Source organism: Schistosoma haematobium, chromosome 2 (genome assembly GCF_000699445.3).
Source record: "Schistosoma haematobium chromosome 2, whole genome shotgun sequence".
Taxonomy (NCBI): domain Eukaryota; kingdom Metazoa; phylum Platyhelminthes; class Trematoda; order Strigeidida; family Schistosomatidae; genus Schistosoma; species Schistosoma haematobium.
This window is the reverse complement of record NC_067197.1, coordinates 46,390,625-46,414,625: the sequence shown is the minus strand read 5'-3', so window position 1 is coordinate 46,414,625 and position 24,001 is coordinate 46,390,625. Positions and strand designations below refer to the sequence as shown.

General features: G+C 38.0%; 1 protein-coding gene across 2 annotated transcripts; it reads right to left on the bottom strand.

Moving 5' to 3' along the window:
- Positions 1-12,302: 12,302 nt before the first annotated feature.
- UBE2K_1 (ubiquitin-conjugating enzyme E2 K) lies at positions 12,303-21,938 on the bottom strand. 2 transcript variants are annotated; one of them, XM_012942837.3, is made up of 4 exons: positions 21,687-21,806; positions 19,948-20,183; positions 14,736-14,964; positions 12,303-13,549 (listed from the first exon to the last, which is right to left on the bottom strand). In XM_012942837.3, exons 1-4 carry the CDS (start codon positions 21,747-21,749, stop codon positions 13,478-13,480), a joined length of 600 nt encoding a protein of 199 aa, XP_012798291.3. In that variant the 5' UTR covers positions 21,750-21,806; the 3' UTR covers positions 12,303-13,477. The 2 variants fall into 2 exon arrangements, with proteins under 2 accessions (XP_012798291.3, XP_051068588.1); XM_051215374.1 differs by having other exon boundaries at positions 12,303-14,964; positions 21,687-21,938.
- Positions 21,939-24,001: the final 2,063 nt, after the last annotated feature.

The following is a 24,001-nucleotide window of genomic DNA, read 5'->3' as shown; positions in this document are numbered from 1 at the left end:
GTATAATAATAGTTTATAGGTCAAAGTGAATCTTGTAATAAGAGGAGTATAGTCATATATATATCCCAGTTACTGAATAGTTATACATTATCAACAAACGTACAATATTTATCCATAAATAGATCTCAAAAATTACCATTCATTATTTTGAATGATCAATTTCATGTCGTAGTAAGCTCTATGAATCCTATTTGTAATAATAATGAACTTGTCTGAGGTAGATTATCAATATTAGTGGATGGATTGTCATTGAAACGAATGAACGACTATCTGACATAATTGCACTCAATCTGCTTCTCAACATTATCCATTCAAATATACACAGTATGTGTGTGTTTTTCTTATTTCAGCCAACAAATATCCCGGATATCTACATTCCGTGGAATATAGTTTATGGCAATCGAAGAGAACACTTGACTGATTGAAGTTTTTGTGCCCATCCTGTTCAATCCACAATAAGTATTTCACATTAGTTAGTTAGATACTAAATGATTCAATGTTATGTCATTCATATATTTCCTAAACAATGACTGATGTTAACTTTGCGGAAAGTTAAAGAGCACCAATTTCTATACACACATCTGTAGCGTGGTGTCGAGTCGCGGTAGACTATGATCACCACTACAAGAAAGTCGCGCACCAAAAATCAGAAGACAATTGGTGGTTGTAGTGAAGTATATTTGTTGGCGATCTCGTGGTATCGAAAGAATACCGAGATCGTGCCAAAGGAGTACAAGTGGAACTACTGAGGAAACGTAAGTTCGTACAACGTCGCAATCAGTGGAAGGAAGTATGGAAGAATAATGGATGTCTTTAGTATAGTTAAACAAACAATTACAGCAAAACAATCCCTGGTAAAATTGGTTATAATAATAATTGTTTACACTAAACCAATCGCATTCTCTTGATAAAAGTAGGTCACTACAAATCTATGGAAGTCACAATACAAAGTTACAATAATAGCTAATGTCATTACATTGAATTAGTTCGGGACTTACTTATTTTGAATTACTTTTTTCTGGTTTTCGTTTTTTTAGCGACTTAGTTTTCTAAGGGATGGGATCGCTAACCCCATGCCCAACCCTCCTCTCTTATCCGGGCTTGGGACCTGCAGTAACTCTAGAAGGGCTACAGGCGGAGTTTGATTCAGGACTTATGAAATTATTAAACTTCCTCCTACAGTTCGTTTTTTCAAAGAATTTTTAGTGGCCTGAGGATCTGACTCCAATATCGTACGAATGATTGTTATCGCCTATCCTCATATATCATCGTCGACTTAAATCGCGTTAGTCAATAACGGAATTAAATAAGTCGAATAACGAGAACTGACTTGTGAATATATATATTTCGTATATGAAGCGAATGAAATAGAGCAAAGTAAAATGACGTGCAGGGAAGGTGGCTGGGAAGCCAACTCCATTTTAGTCAAGCTTTACTCAATATTTATAGTCAGACAAAAATAAACTACAGACATGTGATGAATGGGCTGGTAAGTGTACACACATATGCGCTCATATAAAAACAATGAAGACTGGTAAGCGAATAACTAACAAGGTCAACATATGACTCAAGTAGAATGAATAGATTGGTTTGCCCGAAAACTGTAATAAGGTATATAGGCTTGAAATAATAACTAACACTACAAATTAAGTGATATTGTTGTTCAGAACGATCATGACGTCTTCGCTTATAAATCATTCAATCCATATAAACTAAATACACATTGAAGTAGTCAAGGAAATTATAATTCTTTTCATTAATAATTGAGTTTATGAGTCAATTGAAACAAGACCATCATAGATAATCTGTAAGCACTGGACGGATGTTCCATCCTAGTATGGGCCTACCCAACACTGCACATCCACGATCCTGAACACGAGATTGGAATCCAGGACCTTTTGTCTCACACGCAAACGCTTAGCCTCTAGAGCAATGATAATGCCCCACTGTCCACCACATCTGTCATTTGAATGAGTAATATGTTGAGTAAATCAATCGACTTAATTTTTTGATTGGGATCATGGACCGATTGATGTTAGACCACCACAATTGAAAACCTGGAAGCACTGGACGGCCGTTCCGTCCTATTGTGGGTCTCCTCAGCAGTGCGCATCCACAATCCTGCTCACCACGAGATTCGAACCCAGGGCCTTCAGTCTCGCCAGGGCCTTCGGCCTCGCGTGCGAACGCTTAACCAACTGGACCACTGAGCCGGCATCCAATGATGATAGTTCCTAACATCAACCAATCCAAGAAATTGCGCGACCAACTTCCGTTGTACTGAGATAGATACCTGTCTCTACCCGACAAGGATTAGCTCCACTGGTCACGGCTTCAATCGGTCCATGATCTCAATCAAAAAACTGAATAATCTCCACAACCCCTATACTAGTAATCGACTTAATCTTATTGAACTTAATTGTGAATGTTTTACTACTTACAATTCGTTAGTAGTTTACTTATTGTAATCAAAGATGAGTATTTATCAGGAAAATTCAAGCACCTGAATACATTTCAGTATGAAGTGAGTTTGATACGACTTCGGTCTAGAAATAATCTAATGAAATTAACGTCACCGTTCATCTGAGATCCAGTTCTTTCAAGACAACTTGTCATCCATAATCAAGTAAGATAGTTGAAGTGAAACAAAAACTATTGATTTCATTAGTGATATATATTCTTTAACAATTGAATCCTCAGAATAGGCTTTCCCATGGTTGTCTAGCATTAACTGACTAATGAATTCAATTACTAAATATTTCTACAATATTCACAAGACCTATTCTGATAATATTCATCATGTGTTCACTAGTGACTGGCTTCATGAGGTAATTACTGGTTATTTATTTACTTATTTGAACACATAAATATTGGTACAATGGAGCGCCAATATATTTGCGCCACACAAAACAATAAGAGTTAGAAGAGAAAAAAATTTAAGGAGCGTAAAAAAAAAGAACAATAACGAAGAGATTGGTGTAAGGTAGTGTGGTAGTAATGAGGGAACGAAAAGGTACAATCGAAAGAAATCTTTCAGTTAATGAAGAAACAACCACTTTTTATGAAGAAAGTAAAAGAAGGTTACAACAGGATCGCCACTGGCTTCTATTCTGAGCCATATCTGATAACGTCTCTAGCCACTGTGTAGCACCATCTCTCGGACCCCAATCAGGGAGTCGTGAAGGATCAACAGAAGCCAGTCCTTCGCAGCTTTCTTTCATACCACGACACCATGTCATGCACTGACCACCTCTCCGCTTCTTCCAACCAGTCCCAGAGTCGGCAAATAATGCACGACGTGGAATTCTCCGGGACGACATTCAGAGAACATGTCCAAGCCACCGAAGTCGGTGTTTCAAGATGGTGACACCAATTGAATTATCATCTCTGTGCCCGAACACACGATGCCGAACCTCTGCATTACTAACATGGTGTTGCCACTGGATGTCAGCAATCCTTTGGAGACAACGATGATCAAACACCGAGATTCGTCTAACATCCTCAACTCGGAGAGGCCAGGTTTCACAAGCATAGAGCAAATCTGCTCTCACCGACGCGTTGTAGATCCGACCTTTTACAGCCAAAATAACATCACGAAGGCTCCAAAGATGGCCCAGATTAGCATAAGCCACTCTGGCTTTCACTATACGTGCGTTGATCTCATCACTCACACCACCACCAGCACTTATGCAGCTACCCAGATACACGAACTTATCGACCACTTCTATCTGCTCTCCATCCAGGGTGACTACAGAATTGGAATCCTGCTAGTCTTGTAGAAGTGCTTTGCACTTCGAAGGTGCAAAGCACATACCATACCTACGGACACTGATTGCCAACTGATTAAGTGTGGATTGCACGCCATGGGCATTATCGCACAGTAAGACAATATCGACCGACAGGCTTCCATGAGTTGTAAGGAACCCGCAGAAACCCAGTGCTTATAAGCGGGACGTTTCGCGAACCCACAACTGAATGTACCCGCCATTTTCATGGCATCATGCAATTGTAACCAATGCTCATCTAAACTTTTCGGTGGAATGGTAGCTAGCCTAGAAACTAGCTCGATTCGATACTTATTTGCAACAGAAGTTGCAACCAGCTTGCTAACATCAATCCGTTGGTGGAGGTCACTTCGTTGGCCACTGAAAAGTGAGGTTAGATTGGCGCAGACCAAGGCGTGGTCAGAGTCCAGATAGGTACTCTAAAAGGAGCGGCAGTCTTGTACACAACCACACCAGCGGTAGCTGATCGTGATGTGATCAATCTGAGTCCAGGCTTGGGATGCAGAAGGAGGACGCCAGGTGGCACATCGGCGATGACTGTGCCGAAAGTTAGTGCTAGCCAGAAACAGGTTGTGGTCTGTGCAAAGTTGCAGTAGACGGTCCCCGTTATCTGACCTGCGACCAACGAGTCCCCATCGGCCACCTAAACGACTCTCTTCTGTGCAATCTGTCGGGGCGTAGACGGAGATGACGAAAAGACATCGTTTCTCACGCCGACTTCTTCTCACTTTGATGGAACTCTCTAATCTAGCAGCACATAACCGACTGTTAATGGGGATCCAACCGATTAGTGCTGCCTCAGCTCTAGCGCCTAGTGCGACACCAACGCCAGCAAGACCGGACGAAGATTCCACAGGGTCCCCGGATAAGCGAACGTAAAACAAGCTTTTTGAAGCGACAGATGAAGAGCGAATTTGTAGTACTTCACTAGAGTTTTGAACACGGGTCTCGGATAGACAACAGACATCGATATGAAGACTTTCCAAAGACATAGCCAGCCCTATCTGTTGTCCGACCTGCATAAATGTGCGAACGTTGAAGACAGCCAGTTTGAATGGCGCACATGGTTTCAGAAAAACTGCTTCAGTACCCATATTCAGTGGAAACATGCAATTTTCAACCGGACAGTGACTCGAGAACGTTTAGATACAGTCGAATTTCCACCAAAGACGAGCCGCTGTATAAGTATAAAAGAGGGTGAATAATGTGGTAAATAATAATAATAATAACAATAATAATAGTGATGATAATAATAATAATAATAGTAATAGTAATAATAATGACAATAATAATGATAATAATTTGAATCATTTGATTGTTTTTCGAAGCGAGAAAAGTAGTTTTCATAGATATAGAAAGTTCATCATTTGCGTGTGGGCTGTGATACTGCCCGGGTGCCCAAACCGAAGCATGTGGTTATCTTAGGGGGCCACACCCCGAGCCTTTGACCTAAAGGTCTAGTCCACAAGGCAGTGGAGCAACGTAAGAAGATGCAGTCACATGGTAGCCAGTGCCCAATAATTGGTTCATACGCCATTTGTTCCCGCAGGATACTGGAGCCCATGTGCACTATTGGTTTGGGATCCGGTTAAAGCGCCGGACATTCGCTTTTCGTCCTCTCATTTTCGTAAACAACACCCCCGCCACGAGAAGGCAGTGAGTAGGACTTCCTTGACAGAGGCTGTATACGCGTGGCCGTGCCATACCGAAGCACGCAGTCTTTTTGGGGGGCCACAACCGGATTCTTTTGCCTAAGACTGTGATCCACAAGGCAGTGGAGAAACGTTAGGAGATGTAGTTCCATGGTAGACGGTGACTAACAATAGATTAATATACCATTTGTTTCCTCAGGATCCTTGAACCCATGTTCACCATTGGTTTGGAATCAGGGTGGATCCTCCATATCCGTCAACCCGACTAAGGCACCAGACATTCGCTTTTCGCCCTCTCAATTTCGTAGACAACATTAATACCTCGAGAAAGCAGTGAGTAGGATACGCGTGGCCATATGGGAGTATTTTGAGAGGGAGAGCTATCTCTCCCCATTCTCGATCGAACCAGGGCATTTGTGGGTAAGTCATTCGAATCTATCAAAGTTCATCATCTTTACACGATTTATCTAATAGTTACACAAACCAGTCTACAAAGTAATGTTGAAAGGTCGAAGACTGTTTACGACGGCAACTCACTGAAGAAAACATATATTTCCAAGTGAATCTATAGCTTCATTGAGGGTTGTGATGACTTTAATAATCATTCAAAGTAATGATAACCGTTGACCTCTGATGTTGACGAAAACACTAAGAATGCTTGGTGTCTTGGGCTTTTCAATCATCATTTCACTTTCTCGATGATAAGTGAATCAGGGAAAATCATCTATGCACTATACAAAACATAGGATGACACCAAAGCAAATGGAAAACCAAACTTCTGTAGACCTTCAAGAATCCTTCAAACAATGAAGAGGGAGATGGGACAAATTTCTCGTCACAAATGTAGAGTATTTTGAAGACGGATAACATTGGTGAATCCTTAATTGTAAAAATAAGGGTTTTTATGGCAACAGTCGACCTATCATCAAGATAGAATTGTGGAGATTATTAAGTTTTTGATTGAGATCATGAATCGATTAATGTTAGACCACCATTGAAAACCTGGAAGCACTGAACTGCCGTTTCGTCCTATCGTGTGGCTCCTCAGCCATGCATAACCACGATCCCGCTAGAGGGATTCGAACCCAGGACCTTCGGTCTCGCCTATTCACTGGACGGACTACGTGTAGTTTCTCAAAATAACATTTACACACGATTGAGTTTAATCAAGATGAAAAGTGGTTACTGTCACTATTACTATTATTATAGTCATTTTGTTTCTTTTATCTAATCGATCGTTTCTGTATACATTCACATAAAAATACACTTTTTCTCACACACACACACATACTCATTCCCTCACAAAAGTTTTAACTATATCTTTTCATTCAAAACTTAATGTAGAATATTAAAATTACTAGCATGAATCGATAACAACTATTGATGATTTATCGGAATAGATATATATGTACACATCTTGACAACAACTTGAAATCGTTGATTATATCGTTGTTATAGTGAGGTGACTTGTTGTCCTTAACCGATCCAGATATTACGTAATATATTTATTTGAAACACACAAATCCTGACACAATGGGATATCAAATAACAAACAAACTACATAAATGAATTGATAATATGAAAAGATGAAGGATAGAGTAGTAGTATAATCAAAGAAGAAGAGTAGTATTAGTAGGGTTTTTGTGGGTGTTATAGAAATTTTAATAGTTAAGATCATAAGTCATTTGAAGCTAGGCCACCATGGAAAACCTGGAAGCACTAGACGGTCGTTTCTTCCTATTGTGGGACTCCTCAGCAGTGCGCATCCACGATCCTGCCCTCCCCCCGCCCGAGAGATTCGAACCCAGAAACTATCAGCCTCGCACGCGTGCGCACAGCCTAGAGACCACTGAGCTGGCCGATATCCTACTGTGTTAATGTCTAACTTCGACTAATCCACGAAATTGGGTGACACATGCACCAATGTCTTCAGTGAGCTACTATCTCACAACAGAACCGGTTGTACTCCACTGGTCACGGTTTCTCACTAGAACTCTAGAAAATACCTCTTGAAGCCAGTCATTAGTGAGCATATGTTGATTAATATCAGAAGGGGTTTTTTGGATATTATAGCAATTTTAATAGTTGAGATCATGAGTCAATTGAATACTATTTGATAAATGAATTAGTCCAGCTGAAATTTCAATCAAGATTCGTTACTTTTAGTTAAGAAAGATCATCTCACTGTTATTAAGAGCTTGATAGAAAACTAAAACAAGATGGTCACTGGCTTTTATCTATGGGCCATATCTGATAATGTTTCAAGCCACTAAGACATACGCAAGTATCTTTCATACCTCGGTGCCATGTAAAGCTGATCACCTATTCGCTATCATCGTCCCGTTCGATTAGTACGCAACACATTTATTTGGTTGTTCAAAGTTATGAAAAATACGAAGTACGTTTACGAACTTAGGGAGCGAGTTTTCTCTGAAATATTACGATTTTACAAGAAAGAAACTGAATTATCTGATAGTAGTAATCATGCGATCTTTGGTGATTTTAGCGGTAAAAAGTGACTTACGAGCTCAATTAGACTGAGTGTGAGACAGCAACTAATCTGACCATGCTGGATGACAATAATGCTAATCGGCTGATAACAAAGATATTCCAATCGTGTGGCGGTTGTAAATGCACCCATTTAAATGTTTCAGGAGACTCTGTACCTAGTTATCATGCTAGGTGTACCTGCAGTTTTGAAGGGACTGGTACTGTTTATGAAATTCAAACCAGTGTCATTTGTGTTCATAATCCGAGACGTCATCGTCGATATTTGGGTCGAGAACGATATGCTGTAGGACCAGAATATTTATGTTGATTCTTCTCCACTACCTTCAATCACCCAATATGAGGACATATCGCAAGTGATGTTGATCCATTTGAACTAGTGGTCACACTGCAACTTGAACGGAATCCGATAAACACTAATGACCTAGACAAGCATGACACTATTTACTACTCAGTGTGCTTTGAATGCATTTCAAGTAAGAATAAGACAGTCATTCGATGCGAAGCGTATTTAGCGATGGTGGATCCAACTAGCGTCAGTTGAGATGACAACTGCATTGAAAGTATGAGAAATTTCAAACAGAATAACGTTGCTGAATTTTGAGTTACTCACTCATTATGAGCAAAGAGACACAGAATTTCCAAGCTTAAGAATTGAGAACTTATACATTTCTAACGTGATAGGTTCCAGGCACGGTGAGTATTTACCACATAACAATGAATATTCCATCTCCAGTGTGAATAGACGAAAGAATGATGTTATACTATCTGCCTTCCAATTAGTTTCCCGCTCATCATATTAATTATACTATATAGTTCGAAATCACCGTGCTCTGTAAATGATGCCCAAGTAGATTTATTAAAAAAAGAATATCAATAATAATGTCAGTCAGAGATCTTAAGTGCTGTTAGAGGTATGAGGGCGGTTATCGCTTCCCGGTTGCCCACACCGCGGAGAAGTTCTTCGGAGGGTACTTGAAAAGAAAATTGGGTTAGGAGTGGTCTTAGTGACCTGAGAGTGTGACCGCAGTGCCCAAGGGACAACTGCTTGATGTCGGTCATAAACGACCTCTTTGTTAGTAATTTTCGTGTTAGCTCCGTACTTGTTGAGACCTTACCACCGAAGACGGATATCCATGGGATAAGGTGAGGCAAGCCCAACCATCACGTCAATGTAACAGCAACGGTCGGGCAATAATAATGTATTTCTTGTTTACATTCATTTAACAAAACAGCTAAGCACTATGAGTAAATACCCCGTATGAAAACTGCCGGAAACATAACTTTTCATGTTTTAGTGTTCTAAAAGAAGTGCTAGAATTTGAGCATAATTAATTGATTGAATTCTCATTACTCTACTAAGGTGGCAAATAATCGGTACCTGAATGAGAATGTAGTTCATGAATGACCTAGTTTAATTGGCTCACATAGAGATGGGCGGAAGTTAGTACAAATAATTCACAATATATTTTCACATGTCAGTCCTACAATCTAAGCGATGACATAAAATGTTTGACAAAAAGAAGAAATCTAATCGGATCAGTGACAGCCTACTGGATCACCATACACTAGAAGGTTCAATCGAAGTGACAAGTAATAGGAATAGGAAGTCATGCATGTTCATTATCTCTCTCTCAATTACGATCGGGACTAATTCATTATTGAACTGAATAATTGTGTAAACAACGTCCTATTATCTGGGTCATGAGGCTAGGAAGAGAGAAACATAATACCGATGAATAATAATGGCGCCCTTTCCATTGATAGAGTATAATGATCAATGATAGGGTTTATATCAGGCTTCCTTTTCTATACTATAGACCCTACCAACTGATGTAAAATTATGTATGATGAAAAATGAATAACTTCGAAATAAATGTGAAATTTCAGGCAACCACATTCCTTGTTAAATTTGAACAGAACAAGAACCCTAATAGGATGAAATAAACTCACTCATTTTTCAATCTACCACCTTATCTCTTCATATTTATCTCTTACATAATCCGATTGTTCACATATATATGTCAAATGATTGCGTAATCAATCGCCGATTTTCATCACTCTCACTTAATCTCTTTTATCTCGACTACGATTAATAGTAACTATGACATATGTTCTACTCCAAAATACTACTTTCCAATACATGGATCTTAAATACGGATATCCATACACTTTGTGTCCTATTCTTTTTAATATGATTTGGGCTACTTTTGAACATTTATCTGAACTTCACAAACTAAATTCAGTTAGACATTCGGTTATATTTATATTGCTAAATATAATTCTAAGCTGTATGCAGCTGATGAAAACCGTGAAATAGAATGCTGAGTTGTTTTTATCCTCCAAACCTTGATGTTCTTGTTCTGTTCAAGTATAAATTTCGAGCCCCAGAGTGAACATCAACTCTGGGATGCAGTTGCATCCAGGTAGCGAGTCCCAAACAGGACGAAACGCACGCCAAACTGGATTCCACTGCTAGCCATTATCCATCTTTGCTTAGAAAGCTTGTGACTTATCGAGACAGTCCGCACAGGATGCATATGTTGCCAACAAGAGACTGAGTAACTGCAGTCCTAAATATCAATGGGAAGATTCAAGTAAACAATACCAAGTGAACAAAATTAGTATTGTTTACAAACTAACAAGTTGGTTGAAATAGTTTTACGTGACCACGAAAATGACCTTGTACCTTGAAGAAATAGAATATTGTCTGCCGCAAAGAACATTAACACGAATGCATTGTGATGGCCTGGAAAGGTGAACATGTATGCTATTTTATTTATTTATACAAGCACACATTGGTATATGGAAGCCCAAATATATATGCAGCACATAAATCATTCGACTTGTATGAGGACTGAGATACTGACCGGGTGCCAGACCGAAACACATGGTCTTCTTAGGGGGTCACAACCCGAATTTTTGACCTAAAAATGTGGTCCACAAGACAGTGGAGCAACGTCAAGAGATGCAATCCCATGGTAGCCGGTGACCAACGATTGGTTCATAAGTTATTTGTTCCCTTAAGGATGCTGAAGCGCATGTACACCATTGGTTTGGAATCAGGGTTTTCTAAATCACCTAGGTGGATCCACCATATCCATCAACCCGGTTAAAGCACAGGACATTCGACTTTCGTTCTCAATTTTGTAAAGAACACTTCTTCCACGAGGAGGAAGTGAGTAGAACTTCCCTGCCCGTAGCTTCATGCACGTGGACATGTGAGAGCGTTTCAACAGGGAGAGCTGACTCTCCCCACCCTCGGCCTTATCAGGGCATTTGGGGACTAATTAAGATTGATTTACTGCCTGATACAATTTCATCTAATTTCTAGACAAATGAAAATATTGAACAGTTTAAAAGATGGCAAATGAACTAATGAAGTAGTGAAACTTCATCAGTTGAGATAGCTGGGACACGTGTTACGTATGCCCAACCACCGACTGCCCCGACGTACAATGTTTTATGGTGTAAGAATAGGTTGGAAGAAAGCTAGAAGCGGCCAGACCAAAACATGACACAAATCCATGGTCACTAACGAGTGGACTGTGCCACGTTGGTAGATGTAGACTACTTGGTTAAGAGCCGCGAGATGATAGCAACCGATGGTTAGACACGTTGAATGACATGGCTCAAAAACGTTTGCAATAGCGCAGGTGCATCCACTCTTTCTGTTCTCCCAAATTCTAATCTTCTGAATTCTTCATGTCCCTTTGTTTTTCCTCTTTTCAAATTTATTTCACTGGATTATACTCCTTGAATAAAATCTTTAAATTCTAATGTTTCCTACTTCTGTTTATACTTTTACTACCTCGACCACTAAGGGATTTGAATCGACAATTACATCTCTGTGCTAATGTGGTATGGCAAATCGAACTGATGTACGTACGTACAGAGTTCTACATTGTTACTGACTAACTAAAAAGATTTTCCTATTAAAACTTAAATAATCATCAATAAGATAGAATTAAAATGTTACAAAGCTTTCATATATACATCATATCTAGATAGTTCATATACATCCACCACCAATTGAATAGTATATTTCTTCAAGAATGAAAGTCAGTAAAGATAAAGATTGATTAATTTCAATGGTTGAGATCATGAGTCAATTGAAGCTAGATCACCATGGGAAACCTGGAAGCATTGAACGACCGTTTTGCCCTATTGTGGGACTCCTCAACAGTGCTCTTCCACGATCCCGCCTCGCGAGATTCCAACCCAGGACCTATCAGTGTTGTGCCAGGCGCTTAACCAACTAGACCACTGAACCGGCATCCAACGGTGTTAATGTTTAGCTTTAACTAATCCACGAAATTGAGCGACACATCCACCATTGTCATCAGTGAATTACAACCTCACAACTGGCACCCGGTCAATATCCTAAACCTCACACAAATCGAATGATTTATGTGGTGTATATCTATTTGGTGCCTTCTTGATTAACTAGTTTTAATAATAAACAAACATATAAAACTCTTTTAATAATCAATAAGAAAGTTTTTTTTTTCTTTATCTATAATTTAAGACACATCCATTGACAATAAGTTCACATATTGAATGTTTGTATTGTCAAGAATAGAAACTAGTTACCAAGTATATAAATAAACAAAATGTGTTAATTATTTGAATACAACTACAGTGTACATAAAATAGAATGGAACAATAATAGATCGATAATAACAATAACATACTATTGATCAAAGGACTTAACATTTGAAAAAGTAAATACAAGAATTTTATTACTTTTATTTATTCTTATAAAATAATAAATCATTTATACAACATACATGTATCTATGTATATATAAGAGATGATTACATATGTTATGTAATAGATATTACATTTATATTGGTTACATTATGTAATAATATTATAGGCAAGATCTTCATTATAAATCTCAATGAACTGTCATCAATCCTGCGGATGTATGATATCATCATTGATAAGAACAAGTATATTGGAATGAACAATGGTACTATTGAAATGATAATGTTGTTGTTGTTGTTGGTGGTGGTGGTGGTAGTGGTAGCGTTGTTGTTGTCAATAGACCATTTCATATGTATAAACAGTAAAATGTACAAAATGTACATAAAGCAGTAGTAATAATGGTGATAATGATGATAAGAAGATTTTAAAAAACAAATTAGCCGCCAAAAAAAGTTGGGAAACACACACACACACAAAAGAACACTTTTTTGTTATTGAAACATTGGAAATCGAATGAATGAATAAAAGGCAGGCAGGCAGGCAAGCAGTAATGCAGAAATAAAGGAATTCAATTCATTTTGATAAGCTTTTTCTTTTATAAAAAAAAAATGAGGCATACATACGTGAGTATAGAAAATTCATTGAGAATTTGCATAGAAATTGGCAAAAGAGTAAGAGAATAAGGAAGGATACATAGGAAGAAGGAAGTAGACATTAAAGTGATACGCTTAACTATTCAACAAACCGTTAGTTACATAATAAATCTATAAATATAACTAATAAAATTATCGATACATTTTTATGTGTTCAAGAAAAAAAAAATCATTTTATCAAATGTTCTGTTGCCATTGCTAAATCCCAATTCTTCATGGACAATGCACGACAAGCTTCATGCTATGATGATAGAAATAGAGAGAATGATGATCAAACACATACACACACACTTACACAAATACAAATTACAATGAGATACCGATGGATGTTCTTAAAATACAGTGAAATACTCCTAGAGTCAATTTTCATAAATAATGAACAGAGACTATTCGATACAAATAAATATACATTGCCAAATCACGACATTAATTAAATGCTATTTCACAGGTCGGTGGATATGGAGGATCCACCTAGGTGATTTGGAAAATCCTGATTCCAAACCAATGGTGCACATGCGCTTCAGCATCCTGAAGGGAACAAATAACTTATGAACCAATCGTTGGTCACCGGCTACCATGGGATTGCATCTCCTGACGTTGCTCCACTGCCTTGTGGATCACAGCTTTAGGTCAAAGACTCAGGTTGTGGCACCCGGTCAGTATTCCAGTCCTCACACAAATCGAATGATTTATGTGGCGCATATCTATTTGGTGCCTTCTTGTACTTATGTTTGTGCGTTTAAATAAATAATATAAGGTTATTTCCCAGCCTTTTAATGACTGAAAACATAAAATCGATGAACGTTTTCAACTTGGAGACAACAGCTTTCGTAAGTATAATAGAGAAGTGTTCTCATCAATGTGTTGTACATACAAGCTTTAACGTCTACACTAGCATCTCAACGGTGTTAAAGGTCAGTCAGATTAGATTAGGCTACAGCTTTTACTGTACATAAATAGATTTTATTTACCACGCCAGTCCCCGGTACACTATCGGCAATCACATAGCTAGTAAGACATAAAAACCATGATTATTTCTTAACGGATTATCACAAAGACTGATAGTAAACGCATGCTTCTACGATTTTTCTTCTATAAGACAAGTTTCATGATAGTATGAAAGCGACTGTCATTACATATTATTATTCTTTTTGGTTACAACAAACGGACTTACTTCTGTGAGATGCCGTGGGGTAAATTAATTAGAAATCACTAAATTTACACTAAGTATCGCTTCTTGTTCCTACATAATAATAAAGTTACATGACATTCAATTAAACCAAGTGTTTACGACATATGCAAACATATTATCAGATGTTCAGTGTTATATGAATGGGACAGATAGAGAACAACAAAGATTTTACACTATGCACTCATCATTCAATTCTCTTAATAACGCAAACACACAGTCCAAAGAATTATTTTACCTCATCAAAACCCATTTGAACAAGTTTATCTACTAAGTCAACACAATGAGGATCACATCCAGGTCCATTAGCATAAATGCCTGCCCAATGACGTGCAGTTCGATTAAAGGCGTCTATGCTACTTTTATATTGATTAGCAACAACTGCATCTTGTGGATCATCTGGTTCTGGAGAAGCTAATAATGCTTGAATAGATAGAAGTATAGTACGTAATGACATAGCAGCAGCCCTGTGAAGAGAATGAAAAATAAATGAATGTCTACAACATGAAGAAAAGCTTTTTGTAAAAATGCAACTTGAAAAGACCCTTTATAAGGTAATCAACGGTTACGCAAGAAAGCATTAATAACTTTTTATTATGGGGTAGGAAATTATGAGCGGGTTTTTGAAGTGTTAAAGGAATGAATACAATGCTAATCGATGGTCGATATGCAATGATATGAAATGACTGTGTGATGGTTTCTCACGAGACCGCCTCCAAATGCCCTGGTACGGATGAGAGTGGGGAGTCAGCTCTCCCTCTCCAAATGCTTTCATATAGCTACGTACATACAACCACTGACAGTCAAGTCCTGATCACTACCTTGCGGTATTATTGTTTGAGAGGACGAAAAACGAATGTCCGGCGCTTTAACCAGGTTGGTGGATATGGAGGATCCACCTAGGGCAGTTAGAAAACCCTGATTCCAAACCAATGGTGCACATGGGCTCCAGTATCCTGAAGAAACAAATGGCGTATGAACCAATTATTGGTCACTGGCTACCATGTGACTGCATCTTCTTACGTTGCTCCACTGCCTTGTGAACTAGACCTCTAGGTTAGAGGCTCGAGGAGTGGCTCCCTAAGAAACCCGCCTGCTTCGGTTTGGGTACCCGATCAGTATCATAGCCCATACACGAATCGAGTGACTTGTATGGCGCGTATACATTCTGTGCCCCTTTTGCCAATATTTATGCCTTCAAAAAAATAAATACCTCACGAGACCTAGTTATTGATGTGACACACCAAATAGACTAATATTGGATGACAAGACAGCTGCCCAATAGAACAAGTTTTTTTAAGAAAAAATAACATGGTTATATGCAAAATATTCAGAAAACCAACTATAACTAAATGTCGAATGCAACTAGAGGAAATTCACTCTGTCGATCAAGTTCACTTTAATAAGCTGAAAGCTTGGCCTTGGGTAAATAGCAATAAGAACTGACGATCAAGTTCGTCCTTTATATTTGTGCAAATAAATGGAGGACGTTGGTATTTGAACGATTCAGTCAGGAAATGCACGGATGTAATTGGTGAGACTATAATTTATGGACGATCTTTGAGTAACGCTAAACTGACTTTGAGAGTGTCCACCTACTATTAACTAGGACTAAATGACGGTTATAACGTAGTGTAAGGATTTAGAATTATGATTTACAGTTGATGGTTAGAGTTAGGAACTAAACTTAGAGTTTTCATCACGAATTGACATCAGCTAAAATTTCAAGATGCTATTTAGCCAGTTGGATGAATGAACTTCGCGCCAAAATCCGAAATCTGTTATCTTATACCTGTTCGGTTCGTCCATAAATTATAATCTCGCTGACAATTTAAATTCATTTTCAAATCTTAATTCATTCTGTTAGCCTCTTTTCTCCGTGATGATATTACAACTCGTGTTAACTAAATTTTTCACCAATTGATTTCTTAGAATAAACATGTTCTGACTTGTAATTTCTCAACATGTGTTAATCTCAGGAATACACTATTGTAAAAGCAGTTGAAATGGGATGAAGACAAGTTATTCGGTCAGGTAGTGTATAAAAACTAGTTTGCTTTAAAACATCATCCCAAATGAGAATAAAATAGTTTTTCTTAGTCCTCTTTATCTTTTAATGTTAATCTCAGTTGATGCTAGGTCATAGCATTAACTATCTTGAGAGGTAAGAAATGATAGTTAAATAACATCTATTCATCTACTAATGTATTTCATAATATTTGGATTTCTACACATCAAGTTCCACTGTAACAGTATCTAACATTGTATGTATCCTAATCCAAACTTAGCTTAGAATGGTAATCAGTCAGTCAAAACCTTATTCAACGTAAAACCAGGCACAAATGTTCGTTAAGCCAAGTTATTAATCCATATCAGCACGGCCGGATAAAACTAGCAAGGTATGCAAGTAATGAAAATGTCAAAATAACAATAGTAATAATAATATAGTGAGAATGTTTAAGCATCAGAGAACATGGTTCAAAAATAAAATGTAATATGTATAGAGAAATGTTGAGGCTCAAGACCTGGAGGGATATGAAATGTGTATGCATTTGTGGTTTTGTTACCGATTCCGAGCCATATGACTTAATATCTTCAACCAAGAGTTTTTTACCCCTCTATATTAATTCATTTTCATAAACAAGCATTCTTTTCAATGTTTTCATTTGATAGAATCAACTTCTTTTCTCGACATCACTAAACTGTTAAATGTTTGCAAATTTATGAAATAAATAATGCTTGAAATATTTACTATCACTAGTTTTTTGTAAAATTGTGTCCTATAAGCATCTGAAGTCATGTTGATTTTTAAGTCATTTTGAACTGTACTACTAATAAGTAAGTAAGTGTTTATTCATGAATTTTGCAGCGAGACTACGATTTATGGACGAACCAAACAGGTATAAGATAACAGATTTCGGATTTTGGCGCGAAGATCGTTCATCTAACTGCCTAAATAGCATCTTGAAATTTTAGCTGATGTCAATTCGTGATGAAAACTCTAAATTTAGTTCCTAACTCTAACCATCAACTGTAAATCATAATTCGGCGAGACTCTAATTTAAGGACGACGTTTGAACGAATCTTAAGTGACCTTGACAATTATTAGCCAATCAGAAGAAAGTTAGTATAAAGTGAAAATATATTATATGAAAGTAATGAATTACAGTGGATATTATCCTGTTACATGATTTAAAAACTTGTTAAGGTTTGATTAAGGTTCAGAGGTTCTGAATCCACAATGCGTATGGAATAGAAACTCGTCTATTGAGTTAGGGTTAGGTTTACGGGTAAGGTTAGGGTTAGGTTAGGGTTTAGGTTGAGGGTTAGTTGAGGGTTAAGGTTTAGGGTTAGGTGAGGGTTTAGGGTTAAGGTTAGGGTTTAGGGTTAGCGTTAGTTGAGGGTTAAGGTTTAGGGTTAGGGTTAGGTGAGGGTTTAGGGTTAAGGTTAGGATTAATTTAGGGTTAAGGTTTAGGGTTAGGCTTAGGTAAGGGTTTAGGGTTAAGGTTAGGATTAGGGTTAGGTGAGGGTTAGGGTTAGTTGACGGTTAAGGTTTAGGGTTAGGTGAGGGTTAGGGTTTAGGGTTAGAGTTAGGTGAGGGTTAGGGTTATGATGCTGACATACGAGGTTTTAAATCATGTCAAAGAAGAATATCCACTGTAATTTATTGCTTTCTTTTAATATATTTTTACTTCATGCTATCTTCTGATTGACTAAAAATTGAAATTGCTCAAACGCTTCTGATTGGCTCGTCCCTAAATTAGTGTTTCGCCGTCCCATCTGTCGTAACCTCTCATTAATCACCTGTTCTCTAAAATCCGCTGTGAACCTATCGTATGTTAGCAGCGCGTGTTGAACTTCGCTCCGTGACCTTGAAATTGCTCAAACGCTTCTGATTGGCTCGTCCCTAAATTAGAGTCTCGCCCATAATTCTAAATCCTTACACTACATTATAATCGTCATTTAGTCCTAGTTAACAGTAGGTGGACACTCTCAAAGTCAGTTTAGGGTTACTCAAAGATCGTCCATAAATTATAGTTTCACTAAATTGTCTAAAGTTAGGGAAAATAGTTGCCCTAAATTTTTTAAAGGAGATTGTTAAAAATGGGGGAAAAATAAAATAAAATGTATACCAAGAGAATGGAATAACATCGTCGTTATCTCACACCGTACAGAAACACCGAAGGAACTTAAAAAGATTCTAAATGAATATAATAAGTTTATTTTCATACCGGTGGTACGATAAGATCAGCATAGTTAAAGACAATGAAAGGTTATCAAAAGAGCAAAAAGACGTTTTCCATGAGATCGAATGTCATGGATGCATTGCAGTTTATATTAGAGAAACATCTAGACAGCTGAATGTAGGGTTGAAAGAAACACAAGCAGTGTTTGAAACATCCTTCTGAATCCTCGATTAACCTCAAAAAAAAACTTGAGAATCGATCAAATATCGTGTCACATTCGTTATAAACAGAATACAAGATCAACTCTGAAGATACTTCAAAAGGTGTTTGGCGTGCAAAAAGGTTGACATAAGAAGCCCTGAATGTATGGGTTAGTCACAAAACCCTGGACAGAAAAGATGGAATTCAGTTAGTCATCCATTGTCAAATGTTTATCAACAAGTAATTAGACCTTACCTCAGTTCACTCCGTTTATAGCGCATGTAGTTTTACTTTAACAGAAACCAATCGGAATGTTTCAACATCCCACTTTATATACACTTTAACATTTTAAAACCCTTTTCAATCCGTACTACTATTCTTAACGAAGTGAGCGATTGGTAGATCGACTGGATTCATTCACTAGATATTAGCTATTAAAAACATCAAGGTACACACATTTGCAAATTTACTCTCCTTCACAATATAAGCTTTTCACACCATTCACATCTTAAGGACTTATATGATCCTACTTACTAAAGTCAACATCTTAAAATGATTAAATAACCTTTTAGTGTAGATCATACAGTTAAGAGTTATGTATTCTTTAGTAGTATCGATTTCGATCATTACGCCGAAAAAGATCCGATAAGATTACTGGACGAAACCTTAGAATTATTTCAATTTCAATTTCTGAGATCACTTGAAGTACGATTTTCACAAATCATGGCTTTTATATACGCGTTTGACTTTCACAGCCAGGAAGTTCGAGGTTCAGACTGCGCTTCACCTACTTCGGTTTGGACAATTGGATGTTACTACTTGCCCTTATACTCAGTGTGGCTCGTAGCCAAGTACATAAATTAAATACAATTTACTGATAGTGATAACTGACAAATGGGGGGACAATTTTGTATCATAATATTAGGAACTGTGCTGCCTTTGAACCATCAATCCGAATGCTATACTTTATAAACATATTCTCTGGTTAATTTTTTTGCCTTTAAAATGTATAAGGTTCTAGACAAGAAACACATCCGAAAATAAAAGTGAAAAGATACCTACCACTGATCCTTTAGTACATCAAGGCAAATTACACCAGTGGCACTACTAATATTAGGATGCCAAATTTTGGTGATAAATTTAACCTTTGGGGGAACAAATGGGTAATTTTCAGGGATTATAATGTCTAAATTGAATTCAGCACCAGTATAAGGAGTATCCGGTGGGCCTTTGATAAGACCACATAAATGCATCATGTCATCATTACAAGGTTTTATTTCCAACTGATTCTGTGCTGCCTAAAATTTGAAAATAACAAAGAGAAAAAAGTTCCAATATTGTGTTTCACAGAATGGGATTCAGTAACTAGGTAAATATTTATGTAGATCGGTGTTATACAATGTTAAGACATATAATTAACATACCGCTGACAAAATTGAAGTCGATGAAGAGGGGCTTTGAAGTTGAAGACTTAGGACTCGTGAAATTTAAGATCAGTTCGTCGAGTCAAGAGTGGAGCAGCGACATTAAAAGAAACGAACTGAATTTCACTGGTAATAACTTGAGTCTATTTGAATACATTTCGAAGTTTCTTCGCTTTTTATAATTCTGCTCTGAACAAGAGATAACCACTAGCCTATTGTCGTACCCCTGAAGGAAACCACTAAAGAGCTGCAATTGTATAATTTTCTAACCAACCTTATTAGGGAATACATGGTTTTTACTGTTTTGCTCCACAATGTACATCGGATAATAAAGATTTGCAAATCATGTGAATACATTTATTTGTGCTGTTTTTTTTAGCTAAACAGTTTAATTGAAGTGCTTTCATTAACGTTGTGAGAACGTCAGCCCAAACTACTTTATGTAGTATTTAAAATGTTCAGGAGTCGAAACTCTGCAATTAAACCATCCACCTAAGTGAATACGACAATTTATTGATAGAACACATAGAAATATATAACTCACAACACACTCGAATGCCAATGCATCCTAAGTGTACCTACGAACACTGGTTCGAAGTGAAGTCAGGGGGTGTCGATATCAGTGATCATAAGTAATACACGTTTGAGTCAACTGAAACCATGTTAACACTACCAGCAAATTATAAAATTGACGGTTTTGAGAACTGGTTATCTTTACTACAGTTTAGGTAAGACAAGTTTGAACCTATTTAAGTTAGAATGATAAATGTATAAGCATCTATAGAAAGAGATTATTTGAAGGTCAACAGAGAGCCTGTTTTTATTTTTTTTAAAAACTATATCATATGTAGATCTCTAGTGATAAGCTGTGTAGGAAATGCGGTGATTTTCACACCTATATTGTTATCTAACACATCTACATGAGGTTTTGTCATTAGTAAAAACATTCCCATTTCGGGACTTTGTACGCTTGAATAATATTCATAAATTGGAGTAAGGGAAATATCACGGTGGCTTAAGTGGTACCAAAGCGAAACATGCGAGCCCTTCTGTAACCCCAAGGTTGTTTAAAGATACTCTGAGAAAGTTAAGTACGGATCTGGGGAATAATTTAGATGAAGATACTGAACAAGACCTCCAGGCTTGATCTCTTGTTCCCGTACTCAAATGACACCAATAATTGCGGTTTTGAGTCCAATGCATGCACACCAATATTCTTTTTCATTGATGTAAATTTCCATCTTTTTAAACGAAGGATAAAGATAAGTGAGTGATTAGCAGATCAACATTATATTCCAACTTTGAATCATGGAAACAAGTAGGTAGGAATTTTCAAAATACACAGATCACAACATCAATTCAATAGGAACAACTAACTTCATCTGATTTCATCAGCTCAGCTAACTCTTTTTGAATACGTTTACCCGCAATGCTAGCCATTCCGAAACTGTGGCAAACACGCCCAGCGTACCGCGAAGTCTTAAATCCGGCGCAAAAATAACTCAGACCTTCAATCTCATCGGACAAGATAAGTGAATTTGTTCAGATGGTTATGGATTGAATAAGAAGAGCCTCCGCTCAGTGCAATGAATGCAAAGGCTGGTACCACGAAGTTTGCTCGAATTTAACGCCTGTGGCTTTCAAGAGGTTCAGTTATAACGGTCGCGTATGGCTTTGTCGCCAGTGCTGTTCGGATGCAAACAGCTTGTTGACCGAGGCCATCTCACTGGTAAATGCTGCGAAAAAGTATTTTGGCAAGCGTGGTCGGGACACATGGAACAGTACTCGCTCTATGGACACGCAAATTGGTGTGGAGCAAACTCAAGTGAGTTCGAAAGCAGGTGACTCACACCGGCCAAAGGAGGAAAAACAGTCTTCAAAGAGGTATTTCTTAACCAAAAACTCAAGAAAAAGAGTCTCTTCTGTCCCCTGTCTTCTAAATGGTATCCAGCAGGAAACGCCTGGAGGCTGCAATCGCAAGGCTCGACCGGTCTCTAGCGGGGAACATAACCTGATCTCCCAAATCGTCGACAACCCTCCGGAATCCCAGAGTAACTTTGACGCAACTGTGGTTGTTTCTCATAACAACGTTGACGAATGGGTACAAGTTGTAAGGAAGAAACAGCATAACGATATAAAAGGGAATCCTGCCCCCATCATAGTAGTCGAGAAATCAAAGGCTGATCACAGTGACAGATCAGTTATTTTTCATAGCTCTGAACCAAAAGCCCGTTTTGAGCATGACATTGTGCCGATAGAACAGCTACTTAATCAACTCATTCCTCAAAATATCCTCGGGGTCACCTTGCTTAAGGTGTACAGACTAGGTAGTCCAGCGAACTTGGAGCCTAATCAATCCAGACTGCTTAAATTAGTATCCAGGTCTTCGAATAAACGCGACTTAACTTGACAGAATGGACATAAATTAAGGGGTTCAGAAGTTTTTATCCGTAAGGACTTGCCGTTGGCAGACCGCGTAAAAAGACGGGAAGCCGAAAAAGACTTACAACTTGGGTTAGACGCTGGCAGAAAGGACATAAAAATTGTAAATTTTTGGGTTCTAAGGCTTCGATAGAGAATAATGCCGAAGCCACTTAAATAGGCTTTGGATCTGTTACACTAATGACTGAATCTTATTCGATAAGCGACCGGAACTAGGTGTACAGGCTGACTCTACAAAGCCAGACATGATCGCAGTCACAGAAACTTGGCTGACACAGTCTATAGATAGCATGCTTTACCTTCTATTCAAAAAGATTTAGGAGGAGGAACAAGTGCCGATGGACTGGAAAGAACGACACCTCGTCAAGATTCCAAAGAAAGGAGATCTGAGCAAATGTGAAAACTACAGAGGTATTACACTACTGTCAATACCAGGGAAAGTCTTCAACAGAGTGTTGCTGAACCGGATGAAGGATGCAGTAGACGCCCAACTTCAAGATCAACAAGCTGGATTCCGTAGGGATCGGTCGTGCACAGACCAAATTGCAACACTACGGATCATCGTCGAACAATCAGTTGAGTGGAACTCATCACTATACATCAACTTCATTGATTATGAAGAGGCATTTGACAGTGTGGATAGGAAAACATTATGGAAACTTCTTCGACACTACAGAGTTCCTGAGAAGATTGTCAATATTATCCGGAACTCATACGACGGACTACAGTGCAAAGTAGTGCATGGAGGACAGCTGACAGATGCATTTCAAGTAAGGACCGGAGTCAGACAAGGCTGTTTACACTCTCCCTTCCTCTTTCTTCTGCTGGTCGACTGGATTATGAAGACCTCGACATCTGAAGGAAACCACGGAATACAATGGACAGCTCAGAATCAATTAGACGATTTGGACTTCGCAGATGACCTAGCCCTCCTATCACGTACACACGAACAGATGCAGATGAAGACAGCTAGTAATAATAATAATAATAATAGTAATAATTTGTTCTCAAATAACAGTTTGTTACATGAGGCATGCCAGTTTACAGGCAAGATCAAATTGATACAAATGATACAATATTCGCTGTAGTAAATTACATAGCTGGGTTGATAATTTATGAGATATGAATGTAGGTGGTTTTAAGCAGTTCTACAGTTAGCGCGCTTCATGAAAGTTGCGTTGCGAATGTGCGACTGATGGTCAAGGATAGGTCCATTGAAGGTATGAGCTTCTAGAAATCGCAACCTTATG